Source organism: Delphinapterus leucas, unplaced genomic scaffold (assembly GCF_059928025.1).
Source record: "Delphinapterus leucas isolate spDelLeu-1000000601 "Yukka" unplaced genomic scaffold, BTC_Dleu_Yukka2 spDelLeu_asBTCV2_sq60, whole genome shotgun sequence".
NCBI lineage: Eukaryota > Metazoa > Chordata > Mammalia > Artiodactyla > Monodontidae > Delphinapterus > Delphinapterus leucas.
Genome location: NW_028322269.1, coordinates 613533 through 636965, shown reverse-complemented (window position 1 = coordinate 636965; position 23433 = coordinate 613533). Strand labels below are relative to the sequence as shown.

At 34.2% G+C, this 23433-nt stretch overlaps 1 protein-coding gene across 1 annotated transcript in view; it reads left to right on the top strand.

The window, feature by feature from the left end:
* Window positions 1–3381: 3381 nt before the first annotated feature.
* The window catches only part of LOC111168126 (UDP-glucuronosyltransferase 2C1-like), a 34442-nt gene continuing 14390 nt past the window's right edge, over window positions 3382–23433 (top strand). Inside the window, exons 1-3 of the mRNA XM_030760121.2 lie at window positions 3382–4179; window positions 10226–10374; window positions 17039–17170. Coding sequence (XP_030615981.2) covers window positions 3459–4179; window positions 10226–10374; window positions 17039–17170 — 1002 coding nt within the window. The 5' untranslated portion in view covers window positions 3382–3458. The remainder of the gene's footprint in view (window positions 4180–10225; window positions 10375–17038; window positions 17171–23433) is intronic.

Here is a 23433-nt window from a genome sequence, read left to right as displayed (position 1 = left end):
AGCTCTGTCCTTCTTTCTTGAGATTGCTTTGGCAATTCAGGGTGTTTTGTGGCTCCATACAAATATTAGGATTGTTTTTTCCTATTTTTGTGAAGATGCGTTGGAATTTTTATATGAACTGCATTAAATAGAGAATGCTTTGGTTATTATGGACATTTTAACAATATTCTACTCATCCATGACTTTGTATATCATTATAACTTTTTGTGTCTTCTTCTATTAATTTCAAAAATGTCATAGTTTCCTGTGTACAGAACTTTCCTTTCACCTCCTAGGTAAATTTATTCCTAAGCATTTTATTATTTGTTATGCCATTTTGAATGGGATTATTTTCTTTGCCCCTTTTTTAGGTGTTTTGTTAATAGTGTATAGAAACACAACTTATTTCTTTTATGTTTATTTTTATCCTGAAAATATACTGAATCCACTGATTGTTTCTAACAGTTTCTTTGGTGGAGTCTTTAGAATTTCCTATATATAAGATCATGTCATCTGCAAAGAAACACAATTTTACTTTTTCCTTTCAAATTTGGATGTCGTTTATTTTATTTATTTATCTATTTATTTATTTATTTTTGGCTGATTGCTCTGGCCATGACTTCTCATACTCTGTTGAACAGAACATATTTGTTATTCCTGGTGGAACTTCAGAGGGAAAGTTTTCAATGTTTTATTATTTGCTATTATGTTATCTGTGGGTTTGTCATGGATTGCCTTTATTATGTTGTCATGTTCTTTTTATACCCGGTTTAAGTGTTTTTATCATGAAAAGATGTTGTTTTTCCAAACTTTTTGCATCTATTGAGATGATCACATAATTTTTATTTTTCATTCTCTTAATGTTGTGTATCACATTATTGATTTACTTATGTTGACTCATCCTTGAAGCCCAGGGATAAATCCCATTTGATCATGGTGTATGGTCCCTTTTTTTGCACTGTTTAATTTGGTTTGTTAATGTCTTATTGAAAAATTTTACGTCTATATTCATCAAAGATATTGGTCTGTAATTTTTTACTCACTCAGATTTTGTTTTTCTGGGAAATTATTTATCTCTATTTTTGAAGGACATCATTTTCAGGTAAAATATTTTGGGTCACAGATTTTGTCTTTCAGAACTTTGAATATACGAACCAACTCTGTCCTGGACTGTGAAGTTTCTACTGAGAAATCCAATAATATTCTAATGGGGATTTCTTTGTCTGATATGAGGTGTTTTTTAGACTTTCTCAGAACATTTCTATGGATATGTCTGTTCCACATTGCTTCTTCCCTCTTGAGGGGGATTTCTTTCAATTTTATGTCTCCTTTTGATCCCACAATGCAAGCCACATGTTGAGAATCTTCCATTTATTTTCCCTAGTACTGAGTCCTGAAATGTTAGTTTGTGAGTATTCTTCCAATCCAACAGACATGGGTCTGATTTCTGCACTTGCTAATTCCTGCTGTCCATGGCAGTGCACAGAAGGATACATTTCTGTGGGTCAGGGAGGAGGAGCAGAGTGGTGTGGGTGAGGTACACGAAGCACTGGAGAAACCTGTGGTCACTCAGAGGGGTCTGCAGATGAGGTGTCCAAGGAGATGGTGGGAATCCTGATGGAGTCCACAAATGGTTTAGCAGGAAGAATCACAAAGTGGTTAGTAGCAGTGCTTTGATGAGTTTAAGGCCTGGCAATGATCCCAGCCTCTCGTAGCCCCTACGCTTTTCAGATCACCTCAGTAATCTCGGTAAGGTGAGGAAAAAGTGTACATTCCTTATTGCTGGGGAAACCGGGCACTCACTCATACAATTTCACTTTCCCCTGTGGGAGACATTACATTTCACATGTATCTTTCCTGGCACTAAGCCACAATAATGGGGAAAGGAATGACACAGAAAAATGAAACTATTCTTCTTACCTTCTTCAATGCACACATTTTTGGAATTATTTGCTTCAGTGGTGGAACAAAACTTCTTCACTAGACTTTCTGATTCCCAGAAAGTTATGCTCACCCCTGGGGGAATGCCAAAATCACTGTTCTGTGGGGATGACAGTAGAGATATCCTATTCTGCAGTCTTGCTAATGTCACTACAGAAAAGAAATTCTTACCATGAAAACCTCAAAGGAAGCTGATATCAATGGAGGTGGAACAACATAAGATTAGAAAACAAGTCAGGATCTTGTGGGTCATTTCAGAGAATATAGATTTTAATGTATAGATGAGAGAAAGTTATTAAAGCATTTTACTCAAGTATGATAATTTCTGAAACAGATTTTTTTTGAAAATCAGAAAAGTTTCTCTATGGAGAGTGAGTTGCAGGTATGCAGAAGTTGAAGCAGTGATATCAGAAGGGTACTGCAGTAAGTCAAAGTTAGATATAAAAATGACTAGAGTCAGATAGATGCAGTGAAGACTACAAATGAAAATAGGTTGATTTATAATTTGTGAGTAGAATGTATAGAAATAGTAAGCAATTGAATAATTACACAATTATATTTTTATTAAGGACCAGTTATTCTCATGATAATGTTATTATCATTATATATTCTTATTGATTAATTGCTTGAGGAAAATCAACTTTTTAAACAAAAGGATTATAGATGTATTGTCCTAAATATCATTGAATCCATTTCTACATGGTATAGTGTCTTCCAGTTGTGAAGATCCAAGCAAAAAATGGAATTTTACATTATAAAAAGTATCTTAGAACAGGAAGGCAAGGAAAATAGAATTGGATATGCTGGAAGGAAGGATAAGATTATCAAGTTATGCTCTTCATGACTTCTGCATTCTAAGATATCTCTTCTCGATATAACATTAATCTGATGAGAACCAGAACTTGAACTCCTATCTTCAATAACAGTAAAAAGATATCTTTTTCTTCTTCTCTTAAAGATAGATGTGATTTAGCAGAAAAGGCACTGAATTTAGCTTCAGAACATTTGGATCTAAGTCTCCCTGCCTTAACATCTCAAAGTGTGCATATTCTCTCCTTCTGGCAGTAAGTGATGGCCTCATTCTTATCTGCAATATTTGGCAGAATTATCAGTATGAGAAACACTACAGAGACCATTCTGTTCAAAAGAACATTCAAATAAAACCAGAGAAAAAGATCCAAACAATCTAGTCTTATTTGAATATGCATCAGATGATGATGGATTTTCTTAATATTATTTAGAAATTATTATGGATTTGTGTTTAACTTCACACACCCTTTTTTTGATATCCTCTCAAAGAAGTTTGGTAACTCTCATTCTGAGGTTTGTTTTTTCCTAACTTATTTTATTGACTTTATTGACATTTTTTTTTCCATCAAGGCACTTGCATTTCATTTTACTCCTCAATACAAAGTACACAACTCAAAGTTCAGCCCAACCTACTATAAATTGATTGGGAGGGTCAAGTACAAATCTTTGGATTGTGAGTTTCATGCACTTGGTTTAAGCCCAGATTTAGTTTGAGCAAACTTAATATCATGAAGACTGTGAAAGGCTTCTGTGTCATTTTCATGCTGCATCTATGGTTCTTTGACTCTGGAAGGACTGGGAAGGTACTTGTATGGCCCATGGATTTTAGTCATTGGATTAATCTAAAAGTTATTCTGGAAGAACTCCACCTTCATGGACATGAGATAACCATCCTGGTACCTTCAACAAGTTCTCTGCTTGATCATACCAAGATTCCCTTTAATGTGGAGATACTTCAACTTTCAATAAGTAAAGAAAGTTTCATGGAAGAGTTCAGTGCTGATCTCTATACACTTTCTTTTGAACTGCCGAAACTTTCATGGTGGGACAGGCAAGTGAAAATGACAAAAGTTATAAAAAATTTTTTAGCATCAGCTAAAAGAGTATGTGACAGTGCTGTCACAAACAAGGATTTACTCAGCAGGCTACAGGCAGCTAAATTTGATATCTGTATTGCTGACCCTTTAAGCTTTTGTGGGGAATTGGTGGCTGAACTCCTCAATATTCCGTTTATATACTCTTTTCGGTTTTCCTATGGGAATGTCATTGAGAGATTGTGTGCCAGGCTTCCTATGCCTTCTTCATATGTTCCTGGCATCACATCAAGACTGACAGACAACATGACTTTTATACAGAGGCTGGAGAACTGGTTATTGTATACAATGAGTGATATGATGTCTTCATACTATGCATTTGCAGAATGGGATGAATATTACAGCAAGATTTTAGGTGAGAGAAATTTGCATGTAATAATGATTCATATTTCATATGTAAAATGTGAATATTTATCTGACTGTAGGAAAACTTACAAAAGACTTTTTTTTTAAGTGAGGACCCAAGCTCCTGTTGCTTAACTGTTTTGAGTGAAAACAATAAAAACAGCTCTTTTTCTTTCTTTTTTTAAACTTTTTCTTTTTCTTTTTTTTTTTTAGATCATTGAGTACTGCAAACATATCAGAGAAGGAATATTCTCTATATTTCTCCATAAATTCTGTTTGATGCTACTAATTTTTTTTCCAGAGTATCTGGAAAACCCAAATCTGACGTGTGCTTAAGTTCCATAACCTTAGACTACTTCTCCCTTGTTTACTTCTCCTTTTATACACTTGTTTTCTTTCTGATTAACCTGCTGTCTCTCAGGCTTTCTGTTTGCATCCTATCAAGGCTTGATTGACTGATTCCTGGGCTTGGAAAGTGGTAAGCATGAAACTGGAAAATAAATAAATATATCTTGATTTCATTTGCTCTTGTCTTCAAAAGGAGAAACAAGGAAGATTTTTCTCTAAAGGACCATGTTTCTAGACTTTTAAACTTATCCCATTGTTATCTTGTTATTGTTCTATTCATAATTGCATTAGAGGTCAACTAGAGAGCTTTGACCCTGAGCACAAAGCTTTTCTCAATTTAAGCAAGTCTGTAACCACTTTAATTTTCCTTTTGCATAATTGATTTTTTTATTAAAGAAACTTTTATTTAATTGTGTTAAGGATGATTTTGCATAGTATATTAGTTATCTTAGAGGAAGCAGTATCCTATTTATATTATTTAGATTTTTTGAGATATAATTAATATATAACATTGTATTAGTTTCAGGTGTGGATGAAAAAGTTAATCAATAGTCAATCTAAGAAATGGACAACTTTATTTGAGCCAATGTGGGAATTATAACCCAGGAGACAGTCTTTCAGAAAGCTCTGAGGAATGTTTCACCCATTAGAAGTCAAAGCACAGTTATATGTTTTTGAGACAAAGGGTTTTACATCAAAGGGTTATACATCAGAGTAATGTATTGACAGTTTACATAGGCCAACAAAGCGAGTAATGAGTTACTGTGACCCTTTAGGGGATTAAGGAAGGAATGTTATATCCTAAGAAGTTACCTTGTTGGCACCAGGAGGAAACTGGCTTTTTTGTTTGTTTCATTTTTGTTTTGTTTGTGAGCAGGCATTCCTGTGTCTTCTAAGGAGATCTTGTTAATGTACAATGCAGATGCAAAATGGACACTAAAGGGGAGCAGGGTAGTAGCTCAAATGGCAGAGAAAATTTTACGTTAAATTTTTCTTGTCCTGCCTTAAAATCATTTTGTTTCATCACAGGTGGACAACATAATGATTTTATATTTGTACATATAGTGAAATGATCACCACTATAACTCTAGTTAACATTCATCACCACACATAGTTAAAAGTCTTTTTTATCTTGAGATGAAAACTTTAGATCTATTCTCTTAGCACATTTTAAATATTCAATACAGTATTATTAGCTATAGTCACCATACTGTACATTACATCCCCAGAACTGAAAGTTTATAACTTTCGTCCACATTTACCTATCTATTGTGCCCACCCTCCAACTGTAGGATCTTGCAACAACCAATCTATTCTCTGAAATGTTTTTTTCTCTTTTTTTTCGAAGTTCCACATCTAAATGATATCAAACAGTATTTGTCTTTCTCAGTCTGACTTACTTCATTTACCACAATTTCCTCAAGTTCCATTCTTGTTTATGCAAATGGAAGGTTGTCCCTTTTTCTCATGACTTAATATTACTCCATTGTTTATATAACCATGCTTTCTTTATCCATCACCCATTGAAAAACAGATTGTTTCCATATTATGGCTATTGTAAATAATGATGCAATGGACATGAGAGTATAGTAGGAATTTTATTTTGAGTTTTTTGAGGAACATCCATACTATTTTCCAAAGTACCTGCACCAATTTACATTCCCACCAACAGTGCACAAGTGCTCCCTTTTCTCCACATCCTCACCAGTATTTGTTAACTCTTGTCTTTTCGATGATAGCTACCCTAATAGGTGTGAGGTGATACCTCATTGTGATTTTGATTTGCCTTTCTCTGATGATTAGTGATGCTGAGCACCTTTTTATGTATTTGTTGGCTATTTGAATATCTTCTTTGGAAAGATGTCTACTCAGGTCCTTTGCTCATTTTTTTAAATGAATTATTTGCATTTTTGTTTGTTTGTTTTTTTGCTGTCGAATTCTATGAGTTCCTTAGACATTTTGGGTGGTAATGACAAATCAGATACATGGTTTGCAAATATTTTCTCTCATTTCATAGGTTGCTTTTTCATTTTGTTGATCATTTCTTTTGCTCTTCAGAAGCTTTTTAATTTGAAGTAGTCTTCACTTTTTTATTTTTAATTTTATTGCTTATGCTTTTGGTGTCATATTTTAAAAATTATTGCTAAGACCCATGTCAAGGAGCTTTTCTCCCATGTTTCCTTCTAGGAATTTTATGGGTTTTCAGGTCTTATATTTATGTTTTTAATCCTTTGCAAGTTAATTTTTGTAGCAGAGTAAAATGTGGGTCTACTTTCATTCTTTTGCATGTGAATATCCAATTTTTTCAGTGAAAATTATTTAAAAGACTGTCTTCCTCCACTATTTCTGGCTGCCTTGTGAAATATTAGTTGACCTTATATGCGTGGGCTTATTTCTGGGCTGATCAATGGGTTTGTTTTCATGCCAGTACCATATTGTTTTGATTAATACAGCTTTAAAATATTGCTTGAAATCAGAAAGTGTGATGCCTCCAGGTTTGTTCTTCTTTATCACAAATGCTTTGGCTATTTGGAGTCTTTTGCACTTCCATATGAATTTTAAAAGTGTTTTCTTTGTTACATATTTTAACAGAAATATCTCTAATACCCTATCATTACTAAAAATTAATTTTATTCCTAAAGAATTAAAATTTACCCTTTTGGTTGTGATCTATTATTTTATGTAGCCACTTCCTTTTTTCTTTTTTGGATATCTGTTCAAAATTTCCTCTGAGAAGTTATTTCTTCAACAACTCACAAACAATATGAGTGCTTCTAATGAAGTATGCTGCCCAGGAATATGCCATATATTCAAAAAAGGCATATGACTTAATCAAGGTCGACATGTTGCACTGAGATTTTTCTGGGCACTCTGTGACAGAAACAGGTGCTTATATCTCTAGACTTGACCCTAAAACAAAAAAAAATGTGGACAGAAACTGCTGCACCCATCACTTACCCAAAGTCACAGTCCAAGCTGCAAAAGGCAAAACCAAAAAAAGATAACTTAAAATCTCATCCTAGTGACATTTTCTGAGCCACGGATCAAGCAGTGACTGATCTACAGGTGTATTGAAGTTATTTGTTTACCTCTGGTTCCAGCAATTTTGTACTCAGTTTTGGAAGCTCTTTTATAGTGAGACATAAGTTATAGGACACAACTCTGTCTCTGATTCCTTGCTAGCTCTTGGCACCTTAGAACATTCTTTTGGGGAATATATCAATAATCTGAGAAAGAATAATAAAGTCTTGGTAAATAGAAGAAAAAAATTTCTTTTACTCTCATAAATTTTAAAATGCTATTAGACATAGATTATCATTCAGTATCAATTTAGTATCTCCATTATAAAATGTATTCCAAGTATATTTTTCAAATTTTAAAACTGTAACTCATAACTTATACAATTATAAATTGAATCATGTCATAGATATGTTCAAATAATTGAGGAGAAAACAAGTAAGAAGGTATCTGGTTCAGACAATATTTTGAGGAAATATTAATATAACATTTTGGGAGACAAAGGAATGTTAGGATAATACTATTGGGTTAGACACAAAAATGGTCAATGTCTAATAGGGCAATAAAATCATAATTTAGGGGATGATATTTTCTACCAGACAGAAATATACACACCAACTTTTTAACTTCACAGTGTCTGAACAAAAAAGTCCAAAATAAATCAATAATAAATAACAAAATAAAATGTAGGCACACTTTCCTGAAGATGTAAATAATCCTTTAATCATTCAACAAATGCCCCAGCATTATATCAAATGTGGCATTGCTTTTGGAAATTTGGAAAAGTTTTTCCAAATTTGACATATTTTCTCACAATCTCCTTATTCAGATCAATTACTTTTTTATTTCTCCTACAATATTATCTTCATTTCAATAAGATGCATTAATCACACCAGATTACTAAATCAGTAGTGGAGAATTAACAGGAAAAAGATATCATCTTGATATGAAAGAAAGTGAACCAAACATATGACCTTGCAATTCTACTCCTAGGTTTATAACCAAGAAAAATAAACACATATGTCCACAGAAAACATATACATGAATTCTCAGAGCAGCATTATTCATAGTAGACAAATGTGAAAACAACCCAAAAGTTCATCAACTAATGAATGAATAAACAAAATGACGTATATCCTTACAAAAATATCATTCAACAGCAAAAAGTAATGAAATACTGATACATACTACCACGTGGATGACCCATGAAAAACATTATGCTAAATGAAAGAAGGCAGCAAAAAGGACCACATAGTGTATGATTTCATTTATATTAAGTTAAATAAGGTTTTTCTGGAATAGGCAAATGAAGCAAAAAGTAGATTAGTGGTTGTCATGGGCTGGGAAGAGGGAGAAATGAAGAATGACTGCCAATGGATACAGGATTTCTTTTGCAAGTAATAAAAATTTTTTTTAATTTAATAATGGTGATGGTTTCACAATGTTATAAATGTACTAAAAACTACTCAATAGTTTATTTAAAAAGAAGAATTTTATGGTATATAAATTATACGTCAATAAAACTGTCATTAAGAAAAGCGTGGGAGTAAAGCAACACACAAAGAGAATAAAATTATACCCATGGCTGATACAAATAAGGCTCCAATATGGGGTCTGTACTGGGTCTGAAACTGGATTTTGAATACTTTTGTCATTACCAGACTAAAACCCCTAAATTACTGAGATCTGCTTGTGATCTCTTACATAGATAGATTGTCCTGGTAAGATCAAAACCCTTATATTTTCTGATCAAAACTTTAGCACACTTAGAACATCAAGGAGAATATTCAAAAAGCCATGCAGTGAGAAACCAGATAGCTATGGTTTCCTCCTATCAGTGATATGGAGTACGTATTTCAAAAGGACACCAAAACTCTGGGTAAGGTTCCTTATACCACAGTAATTGAATAGAATTCAAAAATGAAGCTCTGGTTCCCAACTAAGTAAAATGATTTAATTCAGAGTCACTAATCTGAGTTCTTATTCTGTTAATGTTCACTTGGTTTCCACTTCAGTTCAAAGGTAACCCTTTTGTACTGTTTACCTGCTAAATATGTCAAAATAGCAAATATTTCATCACCAAATTATTATGCAGTGCTCTCTCTTCACCAAAGAGGACAAAGTCTTGTAAAACAGGAGCTATAATTATGTACAGCAAAGGAATAATCACTTTTAAATGTTTATGAAAAGATTTCCATTCCTGATAGGATATAATAAGTATGGAATCATAGTCCCAAACACCAGAAGAAAAGATGGATACATTTCAAAAGTTGTTTTTAAAAGATATCAGAGGTTTTGGAGCAATGAGGATGAGATAAATTGGAATTCCAGAAGAGGAGGAGACTCTACCATAGTAGGCTGGGATCACTGGCTGAATTTCTTGTTCATTGCTAGGAGCACATGCTGATTCTGAGCTTGGAGTGGGACTCAGGCTTAGCTCAAGCAGAAAGAGTCTGTTGGCAGAGAGAAAGCAGCAGGCTTTTGCCTTGTTCCATACTTAAATCTGTGTTTGGTTATTCATAATCTCAGTATTGTGTACTCTTGGGGGGCAAAGGCCTATTGATTTCTCATGGGTTGCATAGAACTAATATTGCTTCTTTAAAGATTTTCCTTAGAAAATTCTATCGTAAAACATGTCCCACTTAACATATCAGATTGTTTTCCCTCTATCGTCTTTTATTTTTGTTCAGGAAAACGTACCACATTATGTGAAATTATGGGGAAAGCTGAAATGTGGTTGATTCGAACATACTGGGATTTTGAATTTCCATTCCCTTACTTACCTAATGTTGAATTTGTTGGAGGACTGCACTGCAAGCCTGCAAAGCCCCTACCTAAGGTAATTAAATGTGCTTATTTTTGCTTCTCTGAATATTTACCTCCTGGAATCATTTCTAGTTTATTATTTTTTAGTATTTGACCCTCAAACTGAAAACCCGGACACAGGAATTATCCACCTTAGACTATTACATTACCATTAAGTATTTACTACATTATTGTGGTAATCATTAGTGATGCTTATCAAATATGCCACATATTTGACAACAGTAATGTCCCTAGCCCCTGAGTTTAGTGGAATTGTCCAATACTCTCAGGGCAATGAGAATGAACTGAAGTGACAGGTATCACTTCCAGGTCCAACACAATTATCAGGTGCACTTACTCCAGAGTTCTCTTTGGGCTGTCTTTGGGCTGTGTTCCAGAGTAGCTACTCTGCCAATCTGAGTCCTGGTTAAAGAATATATATAACAGTTGCAGCTCAATGATGGACATATGGCATGAGAAAGAAATAATGTAACAGGGAAGAGCCAAATCTTGACTACATGTTGTATCTGTTTCTTTTACTTTAACCTTTGCTTTCCGCTGCTTTTGTTCACTAAAAGGATACTGTCTATACATAATGGCTTGCCTTGGGGAACCCTACCCCTCTGCCTGAATGTTAAACCAAAGTACCTTTGTTCAGGCAAACATCCAGACCCTGTCCACCTGTAGATGGCTACAAGAAAGAAGAAATTAACACATCCCCTCCCCGAGGCTGGCCGTTCCAGGTGATATTTGCAAAACTTATGGCCTTTTTACTTTACTTCCTCATCTCCCCCACACACACTTTGCTCTATAAAAGAAACTAGCATCCAAACCCCGATAAGATGGTTATTTTGAGACTTTAGCCTGCCATCTTCTCAGTTTGCCGGCTTTCTGAATAAAGTCATATTCCTTGCCTCAGCACCTCGTCTTCAGTTCATTGGGCAGTCCTGCAGTGAGCATAGCGAGCTTGGACTTGGTAACAATAAGGTGTTGTTTTAGGCCACTGAGATTTTGGAGCTGAAAGTTATTTTGCATAACCTAGTCTAAAAGCTGGACATAGTAGGGAAATTATAATAGTCTGAGAAAAGATCAAATAGAGATGGATGGCCCACCCAAAATCCTGGCATAAGTTCAGTAATGGTGACCTGTTTGGTTTGAATAGAGGAGAGAAATTAGCCTGGAGAGATGATCGGAGGATAGGTTATAATAAACAAATGGGCAATACTAAGTATTCTTTACTTCAAATTTAAGGTCAATGAATGATCAATGTATACTTTTTAAGCAGTAACATGATACAACTTACCCTTTCATAAATATTATCTATTGAATTGTTTGGAATGGAGCAAGATTTAAAGGAGGGAAATGAGCTGAGATAGAAGTGCAATAGTTCCTGCAAGCCATTGTAGAGATCCAAACTACAATATGATAACAATTTTGAGTATAAATGGAGAGGTTTAGGAAGTATTTACAAAGAAAGTCAATAAGATTTTCTGATAGGCTAGAGATTAAGGAAGAGAGTTCCAGAATTAATCCTTGGCTTTTTGTTTCTTTGTACATGTCATTTCTTTACATTTCTTTATTTATTTTTTGTACAGGCAATTTAGTAGAGAATATTATCATTTATGAGGAGAAGAAGGAAAGGGGAACAGTTGTGAGGGAAAATGATTTGTTCATATTTGCATATGTTGAATGTGGTACAATGCAGTGTCTAGCAAGCATCTACCAAATACATTGGTTTAATCTCAGGGAACAGATTTATGTAGTATTTATGGTTTTTTAAATTAATAGACTATTTTTAGAGACACATTCACAGCAAAATGGAGCACAAAGTACAGAGAGTTCCACCTATCTCTTGCCCCCTCCCATGCACAGCTTCCCCAACCATCAATATCCCACACTCCTGCAGCACATTTGTTACATTTTATGAACCAACATTCATGTTAATTTCAACCAATGTCCACTGCATACAAAAATGTTAACTCTTTGTGTTGTACGTTCTATATTTTGATAATACATAATGACATGTATCTACCCTTATACTGTCATACAGACTCTCCACTGTCCTAAAAATTCCCTGTGCTCCACTTCTTCATCCTTCCCTGCCCCTAAATCTCTGGAAATCACCATTTTTTTTAACTTTCTCCATAGATTTGCCTTTTCCATAAGCAGTAGTCTCACATTAGTAGTCAAGGAATAAGAACTCATGACTTTTTACTGGCTGCTTTTTGTGAGCATTACATCACCCAGAGTGAAAAACAGAACTTGGGGTGGATCAAAATACTATAAACTAGATGCCCAAGGCTTCTGTGAAGAGGGGTTATTCCTGAAAACCTGACCATTGACATTAGAGAAATAGATGAAAGTATAGAATAAAGACATAAAGACAAGTACACTTTTTTTAAAAATTGAACTTTTAAAAAATATTTTATTATTTTTATTTTTTTTTACTAGGGTATACTTGCTTTACAATGCTGTGTTAGTTTCTACTGTACAGTGAAGTGGAGTTCCCTGTGCTATACATCAAGTTCTCACTAGTTATCTATTTTTTACATATTAGTGTATATATGTCAATCCCAATCTCCCGATTTATCCCACCCCCCTTTCCTCCCTGGTTGTCCATACATTTGTTCTCTACATCTGTGTTCTATTTCTACCATGCAAACAAGTTCATCTGTACCATTTTTCTAGATTCCACATACATGTGTTAATGTGTGATATTTTTCTCTTTCTGATTTAACTTCACTCTGTATGACAATCTCTAGGTCCATGCACATTTCTACAAATGACCCAGTTTCGTTCCTTTTTATGGCTGAGTAATATTCCATTGTCTATATGTACCACATCTTCTTTATCTATTCATCTGTTGATGGGCATTTAGGTTGCTTCCATTACCTGGCTATTGTAAATGGTGCCACAAAGAACATTGGGATACATGTGTCTTTTTGAATTTTGGTTTTCTCTGGGTTTATGCCCAGTAGTGGGATTGCTGGGTCATATGGTAATTCTATTTTTAGCTTTTTAAGGAACCTCCATAGTGTTCTCCATAGTGGTTGTATCAATTTACATTCTCACCAACAGTGCAAGAGGGTTCCCTTTTCTCCACATCCTCTCCAGCATTTATTGTTTGTAGATTTTTTGATGATGGCCATTCTGACTGGTCTGAGGTGATACATCATTGAAATTTTGATTTGCGTTTCTCTAATAATTAGTGATGTTGAGTAGCTTTTCATGTGTTTTTTGGTCATCTGTATATCTTCTTTGGATAAATGTCTATTTAGGTCTTCTGCCCATTTTTGGATTGGGTTGTTTGTTTTTTTGATATTGAGCTGCATGAGCTGTTTGTATATTTTGGAGATTAATCCTTTGTTGATTCATTTACAAATATTTTCTTCCATTCTGAGGGTTGTATTTTTGTCTTTTTATGGTTTCCCTTGCTGTGCAAAAGCTTTTAACTTTCATTAGGTCCCATTTGTTTATTTTTGTTTTTATTTCCATTACTCTAAAAGGTGGGTCAAAAAGATCTTGCTGTGATTTATGTCAAAGAGTGTTCTGCCTATGTTTTCTTCTAAGAGTTTTATGTTGTCCGGTCTTACATTTAGGTCTTTAATCCATTTTGAGTTTATTTTTGTGTATGGTGTAAGGGAGTGTTCTAATTTCATTCTTTTACATGTAGCTGTCCAGTTTTCTCAGCACCAGTTATTGAAGAGGCTGTCTTTTCTCCATTGTATATTCTTGCCTCCTATGTCATAGATTAGTTGACCATAGGTGCGTGGGTTTATCTCTGGGCTTTATATCCTGTTCCATTGATCTATATTTCTGTTTTTGTGCCAGTATCTTTGGAACATGGTCTTTTCTTCTTAAACTTTAGCCCCATCTACTGAAGAAATAGAGGGAGAATCACAGTTAATCATGTATGTGTGTTCTTATAACTCTCAGCACAACAATCCTCTAGTGAATGTGACCCAACTAGGGATCTGCAGTAAGACTCAGACTTTCATCTCTTTCTTGTAAGGAAGACATACGAAAACGTTGGGGAGAGGAGTGAAAAATTTCCCTCGCACTACAACATGATAAAAATGTCAGTTTGATTTTGAATGCCACAACATAAGTTTGTGGAATTACAGAATTTGTTTTTTGTGCATCTCAGGGCAACAGAATGTATTAATCATACTCTCAGTTCATTCCACTCCATAATCAGCCCATGGCAAACATCTCTTTTGATTAATTTTTCTTACATTTTTTCTTTGTCTTCTTCTCTTCCATTACCCCACAACCAGTGGGCACCCAGTCAAATGCATTTAATGTTTATCATCTTATTTCAATTTAAACAGATAACTGTGTATCCTTAAACTATATGTAGAAATGATTTGAGTTGTTTAATTATATAAATGATGTTATGCTATAATTCACATTTTCTCATTCTTATTAGTATATATAATTTTTTTCATATGTATCCAAGTTTCTATTTGTAAATTCATTTCATTCATTCTGACTGTAGCAGAGAATTTTGGTATCAGGAATGCTTAGGGGGTTACAACTTCCACACTTTATCTAGACCTTGATTATTATTCTATTTTCTAATACGGGTCAGTTTCACAGAGGTAAAGGGATATCACACTGATGAATTTTATTTGTAATCTCCATTTATAGCAAAGTTGAACATTGTTTCAGAAACTTATCAATTATCCTTATTTTCCCTTTGTGAAACTCATATATTTAGTATATTTTTGGATAATCTTTTTTTTTCAAGTAATATCAATTCTTTCCATCATTTAGAATATCTAGGTATAAATCCTTGATCTAGCCATTGCAAATATCTTCTCCTATGACTCCATATATTTGTTAATATTTTCTCTAATTACCTTTTTTAAACATAAAGTACCAAATTTGATGTAATCAAATCCATCTTTTTATACATTATGATTTGTACTTTTAAAAATCTCATTTAAAATATTTTTCTCTTTACTAAGGTTAAAAAGACATTCTCCTATATTTTATTTTTAAATGTATAATATTATATTTTAACATGATACATTTAATCCATTCAGATTTTTAAAATTAATACATGATAGGAGGTAAATATTCACCTCCCTTTTTTGTCTGAATAATGAACATATTATTGTACCACCAGTTAATAAACCATCCACTCAGTGTGATATTTTCTCACTGATTATCCCAATGAATTATATCATCTTATCATACAGGAGGCTTTCACATACTCATGGCTCTCTTTCTGGCCTCACTACTTTATTCTATTGTTGACTTTGTTAGCAGGTCAGTAGATTTCATTTTGTATTGTTTATTATTATCGGATTGAAATAGTCTCCAGTACTCCTTTTTCTTTTTCAAAGTTTATTCATTATTTATGAAAATGTATTTTTATATACTTTTTAAAATATTTCCTAGTATCTGAAGAATATGATGATATAATTGAAAATAAATTTGAAGTGATTGATAGCTTTACATATTATATCAATCCATCTATAAATACAGTGTAACAGTTAATTTTATACATCAATTTACCTGGGCCAGGTACCCAGATATTTAGCCAAACATCACTCTGGAAGTTTCTGTGAGGGTATTTTTGGATGACATAAACATTTAAATATGTGGACCTTGAGTAAACAAATTGCCCTCCATTATGTGGCTGAGGCTCATCCAATTAGTTGAAGACCTGAATAGAACAAAAGACTGAACACTCCCAAGCAAAATAAGAATTCTGCCAGTAGACAGCCTTCAGACTTGAACTAGAGCAATGGCTCTTATCTGAGTCTCCAGCCTTATGGCCTATTCTGCAGATTAAACTTTCCAAACTCCATAATCATGTGAGTTAATTCCTTAATATAAATTTCTTCCTTGTCTTTCCACTTTAAGTCTTACACATTTTTATCTTCTCTTATTTGGTTGAATTAGTTTTGTTACTAGTTCAACATAGGATGAAAAGATTTCTTTTTACTTCATTATAATTAGATATGATATTTTTATTTTTAATGGAAAGCCATATATTTCTACTATATTACTGTTAACCTCAGAGTATTCATTATAGTTCTTTCTGCATGTCTTATATGGTCAGGAATTTATATGTCTACCTCATTTCTAAATGTGTTTGTGGAAGCTTATACGAAGAGAAAATATAACCAAAATAAAAGAAAACTGAAATTTAGAAAACAGAAAAAAGTAAATATACCAAAAGTATGTCATTATACTGACTGTGATTCAGCAGAAAAATGAATGATAATCTTATTAGCATCCAAAACTAAATATAAAGTGAAGCACCAGAACTATTTAACTTAAACTAGAAATTTGGCTCTGCCAGCTACTGCTGCGTAGACTTGGACAAATTACTTAACCTTACTGAGATAGCTTTCTCATCTGTAAATGTATACATATCTCTTAAGATTCCCATATATCTAAGTTAAATCATACATGTAAAGAGCTCTGTAATTGGTAGAAGATAACATGTAGTCAATAATTTGTAAACACACACACACACCCCCCTCTATCATGCTGAAGGGAACCTCCATTTAAATCATTTTTAATTTGCTTAATAACCAGTGATTTCAGGTTATATTTTGTACACTGAAATGGTTAACATACGAAAAAACAGAAGTGTTCTAAGAATTCAGGCATATTGAGAAAAGTGTGTGACATTCTTGTAAATATCAACTTTCATATAACAAAGACTATTTCCCTCACAGGAGTTAGAAGAGTTTGTTCAAAGCTCTGGAAAACATGGAGTTGTGGTGTTTACTCTGGGGTCAATGATCAAAAACCTCACAGAAGAAAAGTCTAGTGTGATTGCATCAGCCCTTGCCCAGATTCCTCAGAAGGTCAGATAATCTTACTTTTTCAGTGACAGCTTCTTTAAATTCCATGAAGAGATCCTTAAAAGTGCGCTTAAAAACGTAGGAAAAGTTATTGGTATTGTTAGTGTCAATTTAACTGAACTGTAAAGAAAAAATATTAAATGGTAAAACAGGATATTTGATTCTTATCTTGCTTTAAACCTGACATTACTAACAGGAAAACATATTGCACAATTTTCTTTAAATAATGACCTAAAACTTAATCATTCACTACTGTCAAACAATCAGTCAGCTTTGTGTCTAGGTTTTAAGGCTTCCATGTAATCTAACATTGTTTTTTGGTGTTTATTGAGTTTTTTGGTTTGTTTCTTCATTTTTTAATCTGAGACATATACACAAGTTACAACTACCTTGATGGAGAATAAAGGAATAGATATTCAAAAATACAGCCTTAATTCACTGGATGCCTTAGGACTATATTTCCTTATAATTAATGGATTTGTGCCAGGCCATGGTTGAGCCTGGAATTGACAACTTAGATTCCTGGAATACTCCTAAATAGATACTCTTCATTTTAAACAGCTAAAATCTTTAATAATACAGTACAAGATTTATGCAGTTCACTCCTTGAAGTTCCCCAAAATTATAACTTTTTATTTATACCATTCTAGGTTATAACTGAGTGGCATTGTTTTTAACCACCATGAACACTTTTTTCCCCTACATTTAGTTAAAATAGAAAATTGCATGTAAATTTAAGTTACAAATGCTCACAATAATTATTGTATTCATAACCAAATTACTTTCAATAATTGTTTTGTGGAAGCAGCACCCATCTAAATATTTAATCTAAATTCCATCTTCATAAAAATATTAAACTTTCAATTGCATTAAAATACAATGTTTAGGGGTGAAACCAGGGTACACTAGGAAGCACTAAGACCTGTCTCTCTACCTAAACAAAATTGTACTAGCAAAAACTGTCTGAAGTAACTATATTGGAACTCTGGACTCTAACTGAGCACTTGCAACTCACAGTGGAAAAACTGAGTGGGAACTGTGGTTAATTTTAGTCAATGTCATCCTTTTAGAATAGCAGCATCTTCAAAGTCTTCATCACTCTGTCCCATGCCAGCCAACATGCCTGCATTCCTGGTGTAATTTGGTGGAACCAGTAGACAATAAGACCTTATCCTCCAAATACTGTGGTTCTGCATTCTAATTGCTGATTACTGCCCATGGTCATTGAGGTATATGCACAGAAGCTGGGCACAGTTGTTTCAACATTCATTAGAAGAAGCAACTTCCAGGTGTTTTAAAGGATAAGCTTTTTTTTTTTTCTTTTTACTTTTTTCTCCATTTGGGAGAATTAGACATTTAAAAAAAACAACCTCACAAATAGTGGAATTTACAAAATTATGTGCATGTCCAGAGAAAAACACTGGCTCATAAAATACCTGAGAAGACCTAAAACTTTAACCTCACCCTGATTTCTAGCAAAGAGAAACACTTCAACAACAGCAACAACAAAATCAACCTCTAACAAGGGGCAAATCTGATTTCTGAAGATAGAACATTATAAAAAGCAAATGTACAATACTCGAAAAATATCACAAGGCATACAAAGATAGATGAAAGTATGGCCCAATCAAAGAAACAAAATAAACTGAGAGAAACCATTCTTGAGGGAGCCTGGATTTTGGAATTACTAGAAAAAGCCTTTAAAACCACATTTTTAAAGATGTACAAAGAACTAAGGGAAGACAATGATAAAGAGAATAAAATGATGGAGGAACAAAAGGAAATATTGATAATGAGAAAGAAATTATTTTTAAAAAGAATCAAAAAGAAATTCCAGAGGTTAAAAATTACAATAACTATAATGAAAAGTTCACCTCAGGGGTTCAAAACCAGACATGAGCAGGCAAAAACATCAGCAAACTTGAAGAAAGGATATTTGAAATTATCGAGTTCAAGGAAGAAAAATGAATGAAGAAAAATGAACAAAGCCTAAGGGACTTGTGGGACACCATCCTGTGAATGAGCATACACATTGTGGGAGTCCCAGAAAGACAGAAATGGGCAGAATGGGCAGAAAGAATATTTAAAGAAATAATGGCTTAACATAGTCCCAATTTAATAAAATACATAAATTTACAAATCCAAGAAGCTTAGTGAACTTCAAGTTGGATAAACTCAAAGACACCTACACCAAGACACATTATATTCAAGTTGGTGAAAAACAAAGATAATGAGTGACTATTGAAAGAAACAAGAGAAAGAATTCATCACCTAAAAGATATCTTCAATAAAGTGATCAGGCAATTTCTCATCAGAAACACTGGAGGCCAAAAGGCAGTGGATTGATAAATTCAAAGTGCTGAAATACAAACTTGTTAACTGAGAGTTTTATATCAGGCAAAATGTCCTTCAATAATGAAGTAGAGACTTCCCTGGTGGTCCAGTATTTAAGACTCCACCCTCCCAATGCAAGGGCCATGGGTTTGATCCGTGGTGGGGAACTAAGATCCCACATGCCACACAGTGTGGCCTTAAAAAAATTTTTTTAAAGAGTAGAAATTAAGACATTCCCAGATAAACAAAAGTTGAGGGACATCATTAACACTAGACTTTCCCTGTAAAAAATGCAAAAGGGAATACTTCTTGTTGAAATGAAAGTTTGCTAAACAGTGACACAAAACCATAAGAAGAAATAAAGATCTACAGTGAGGTAAAATTGCAGTAAAGGCAATAATAAAAACTAATATTATTGTTATTTTTGTTGTAACTCCATTTATTAAAATTTTTTCTTGGGCTTCCCTGGTGGCGCAGTGGTTGAGAGTCCACCTGCCGATGCAGGGGACACAGGTTCATGTCCCGGCCTGGGAAGATCCCACATGCTGCGGAGTGGCTGGACCTGTGAGCCATGGCCGCTGAACCTGTGCATCCGGAGCCTGTGCTCCGCAACAGGAGAGGCCACAACAGTGGGAGGCCTGTGTACCGCAAAAAAAAACAAAAACAAAACAAAAAAAATTTTTCAATGATTAAAATAAAAATTTATAAAAACAATTATTGATCTATGTAATTAGAAACAGTATGTATATGTATGTAATTTATGTCATCAATTATATAAAAAGCTGGATGGATCTATAAAGGAGCACATGTTTTTATGCTATTGCAGTTAACTATCAATAGGTCAAAGAATACGTTACAAAAGTAATATGAAAATGTTTGTTTAACTGAATGAAAACACAAGAGACCAAAGCAAGAGATGCAGAGAAAGCAGAGTTCAGAGAGAAATTTATAGCTGCAAGTACCTACATTGAAAAAGAATAATGATCTAAAATCAATTACCTAATCTTATATTTTAAAGAACTATAAAAAGAGGACAAACTAAACCAAAAGCTAGCAGAAGGAAAGAACTAATAAAGACTAGAACAGAGATAAACAAAACAAAAAACAGAGAAAATCAATAAAACCAAAGGCTGGTTCTCTGAAAAAGTCAGGGAAATTATCAAAACTTTAGCTAGATTCGCAAAGAGGAAAAATCGAGTATATGCAAATAATTAAAATCAGAAATGAACCTAGGGAGATTACTAATGGCTGTACAGAGATTAAAATATTATCAGAGGATATGATGGAGCTGTGTCCAAGATGGAAGAGTAGGAAAACCCCAATCTCACCTCTTCTCACAGGCACACAAAAATAGCTCTGATTTGCAGAGGAACTACTGATGAGAAAAAGAAGATGAGCAGAAAAGATCTTCTACAACTAAAGATATAAAGAAGGAACCACAATGAGCCAGATAGGAGTGATGGAGAAGCAGTATGGTTAAGAGAAAAGAACAAAGAACCAAAATAAGAACAAAATAATGCCATTTGCAGCAACATGGTTGGACCTGGAGATTGGCATACTGAGTGAATTGAGTCAGAGAAAGACAAATATCATATGATATCGTTTACATGTGGAATCTAAAAAAAGGCTTCAAGTTAACTTATCTATTGGCTTGGCCAAAAAGTTCTTTTGGGTTTTTCATACAATGTTATGGAAAAACCCAAAAGAACTTTTTGGCCAACCCAATACAAAACTGAAATAGAGTTACAGATGTAGAAAATAAACTTATGGTTACGGGGGGTAAGAGTGGGGGAGGGATAAATTGGAAGACTGAGACTGACACATATACATTACTATATATAAAATAGATAACTAATAAGGACCTACTGCATAACACATGGAATTCTACTCAATACTCTGTAATGGCCTATATGAAAAAAGAATTTTAAAAAGAATGGATATATGTATACGCATAACAGATTCACTTTGCTGTACACATGAAACTAACACAACATTGTAAGTCAACTATACCCCAATAAAAATTAAAATAAAATAAAACAAAAGTCATCTGTAAAAAAAAAGATTCGTATTTCCAAGTGAGCAAATTAGCAGAGGTTGTTTCCAAGGTGTGAACAGTTTGAGCCAAACATTGGGCTCCCCAGCACACATCTCCTGCACCAGGAAGTCAGGCCTTCAGAACACTGGCTTTGAAGGTGAGTGGGGATTACTTTCAGAAGAGCCAAGGGCTCATAGTAGTCAACACACAACACAGAAGATCCCATGAAGCCCAAATTGGAGCTGCCCTACAGCATGTAGCTCTCATTACTAGAGGAGAGTGCAGTGCTTGGACACATAGGATGTCTCCTGCAAAAGGTCACTTCTCCAATGTCAGGCAATGTAACCAACCTACCAGATATATATAAAAAAAAAATCAGCAAATTAGATGAAATAAGGTGACAGAGGAATATGTTCCAAATGAAGCAACAATATGAAACCCTAAAAAAAGAACTAAGTGAAGTGCACATAACAATCTACTTGATAGAGAGTGCAATGTAATGACTGTAAAGATGTTCAAAGAACTCAGGAGAAGATTAGATGAACAGAGTGAGAAGTTAGAAGTTTTTAACAAAGAGTTAGAAAATATAAAGAAGAATAAAATGGAGATGAATAATAGAAAAAATGAAATGAAAAATATACTAGAAGGAATCAATAGCAGATTAGATGATACAGACAAAGAGAGCAGTGAGCTGAAAGATAAAGTACTGGAAAACACTGAAGCTGAACAGGAAAAAAAAAAAAAAGATGGAGAGATATACCATGTTCTTGGATTGGAAGAATCGACATTGTGAAAATGACTATACTAGACAAAGCAATCTATAGATTCAATGAAATCCCTATCAAGCTATCAATGGCATTTTTCACAGACCTAGAACAAAAAAATTTCACAATTTGTATGGAAACACAAAAGACCCTGAATAGCTAAAGCAATCTTGAGAAAGAAAAACAGCTGGAGAAGTCAGGCTCCTGGACTTTAGACTATACTACAAAGCTACAGTAATCAAGACAGTATGGTACTGGCACAAAAACAAATATAGATCAATGGGACAGGATAGAAAGCCCAGAGGTAAACCCACGCACATATGGTCACCTTATCTTTTTTTTTTTCCAGTACACGGGCCTCTCACTGTTGTGGCCTCTCCCGTTGTGGAGCACAGGCTCCGGACGTGCAGGCCCAGTGGCCATGGCTCACGGGCCCAGCCGCTCCGCGGCACGCGGGATCCTCCAGGACCAGGGCACGAACCCATGTCCCCTGCATAGGCAGGCGGACTCTCAACCACTGCGCCACCAGGGAAGCCCCTCGTCACCTTATCTTTGATAAAAGAGGTAAGAACATACAATGGGGGAAACACAGACTCTTCAATAAGTGGTGCTGTGAGAACTGGACAGCTATATGTAAAAGAATGAAATTAGAACACTCCCTAACACCATACACAAAACTAAACTCAAAATGAATTAAAGACCTAAATGTAAGGCCAGACACTGTAAAACTCTTAGAGGAAAACATAGGCACAGCACTCTGACATAAATCACAGCAAGATGGTTTTTGACCCACCTCCTAGAGAAATGGAAATAAAAATAAACAAATGGGACCTAATGAAACTTAAAATCTTTTGCACAGCAAAGGACACCATAAACAAGATGAAAAGACAACCTTCAGTCTGGAAGAAAATATTTGTATTTGAAGAAACTGACAAAGGATTAATCTCCAAAATTTACAAGCAGCTCATGCAGCTCAATATCAAAAAAACAAAAAACCCAATCCAAAATGGGCAGAAGATCTAAATAGACATTTCTCCAAAGATATAAAGATGGCTAACAAACACATGAAAAGATGCTCAACATCACTAATCATTAGAGAAATGCAAATCAAAACTACAATGAGATGTCACCTC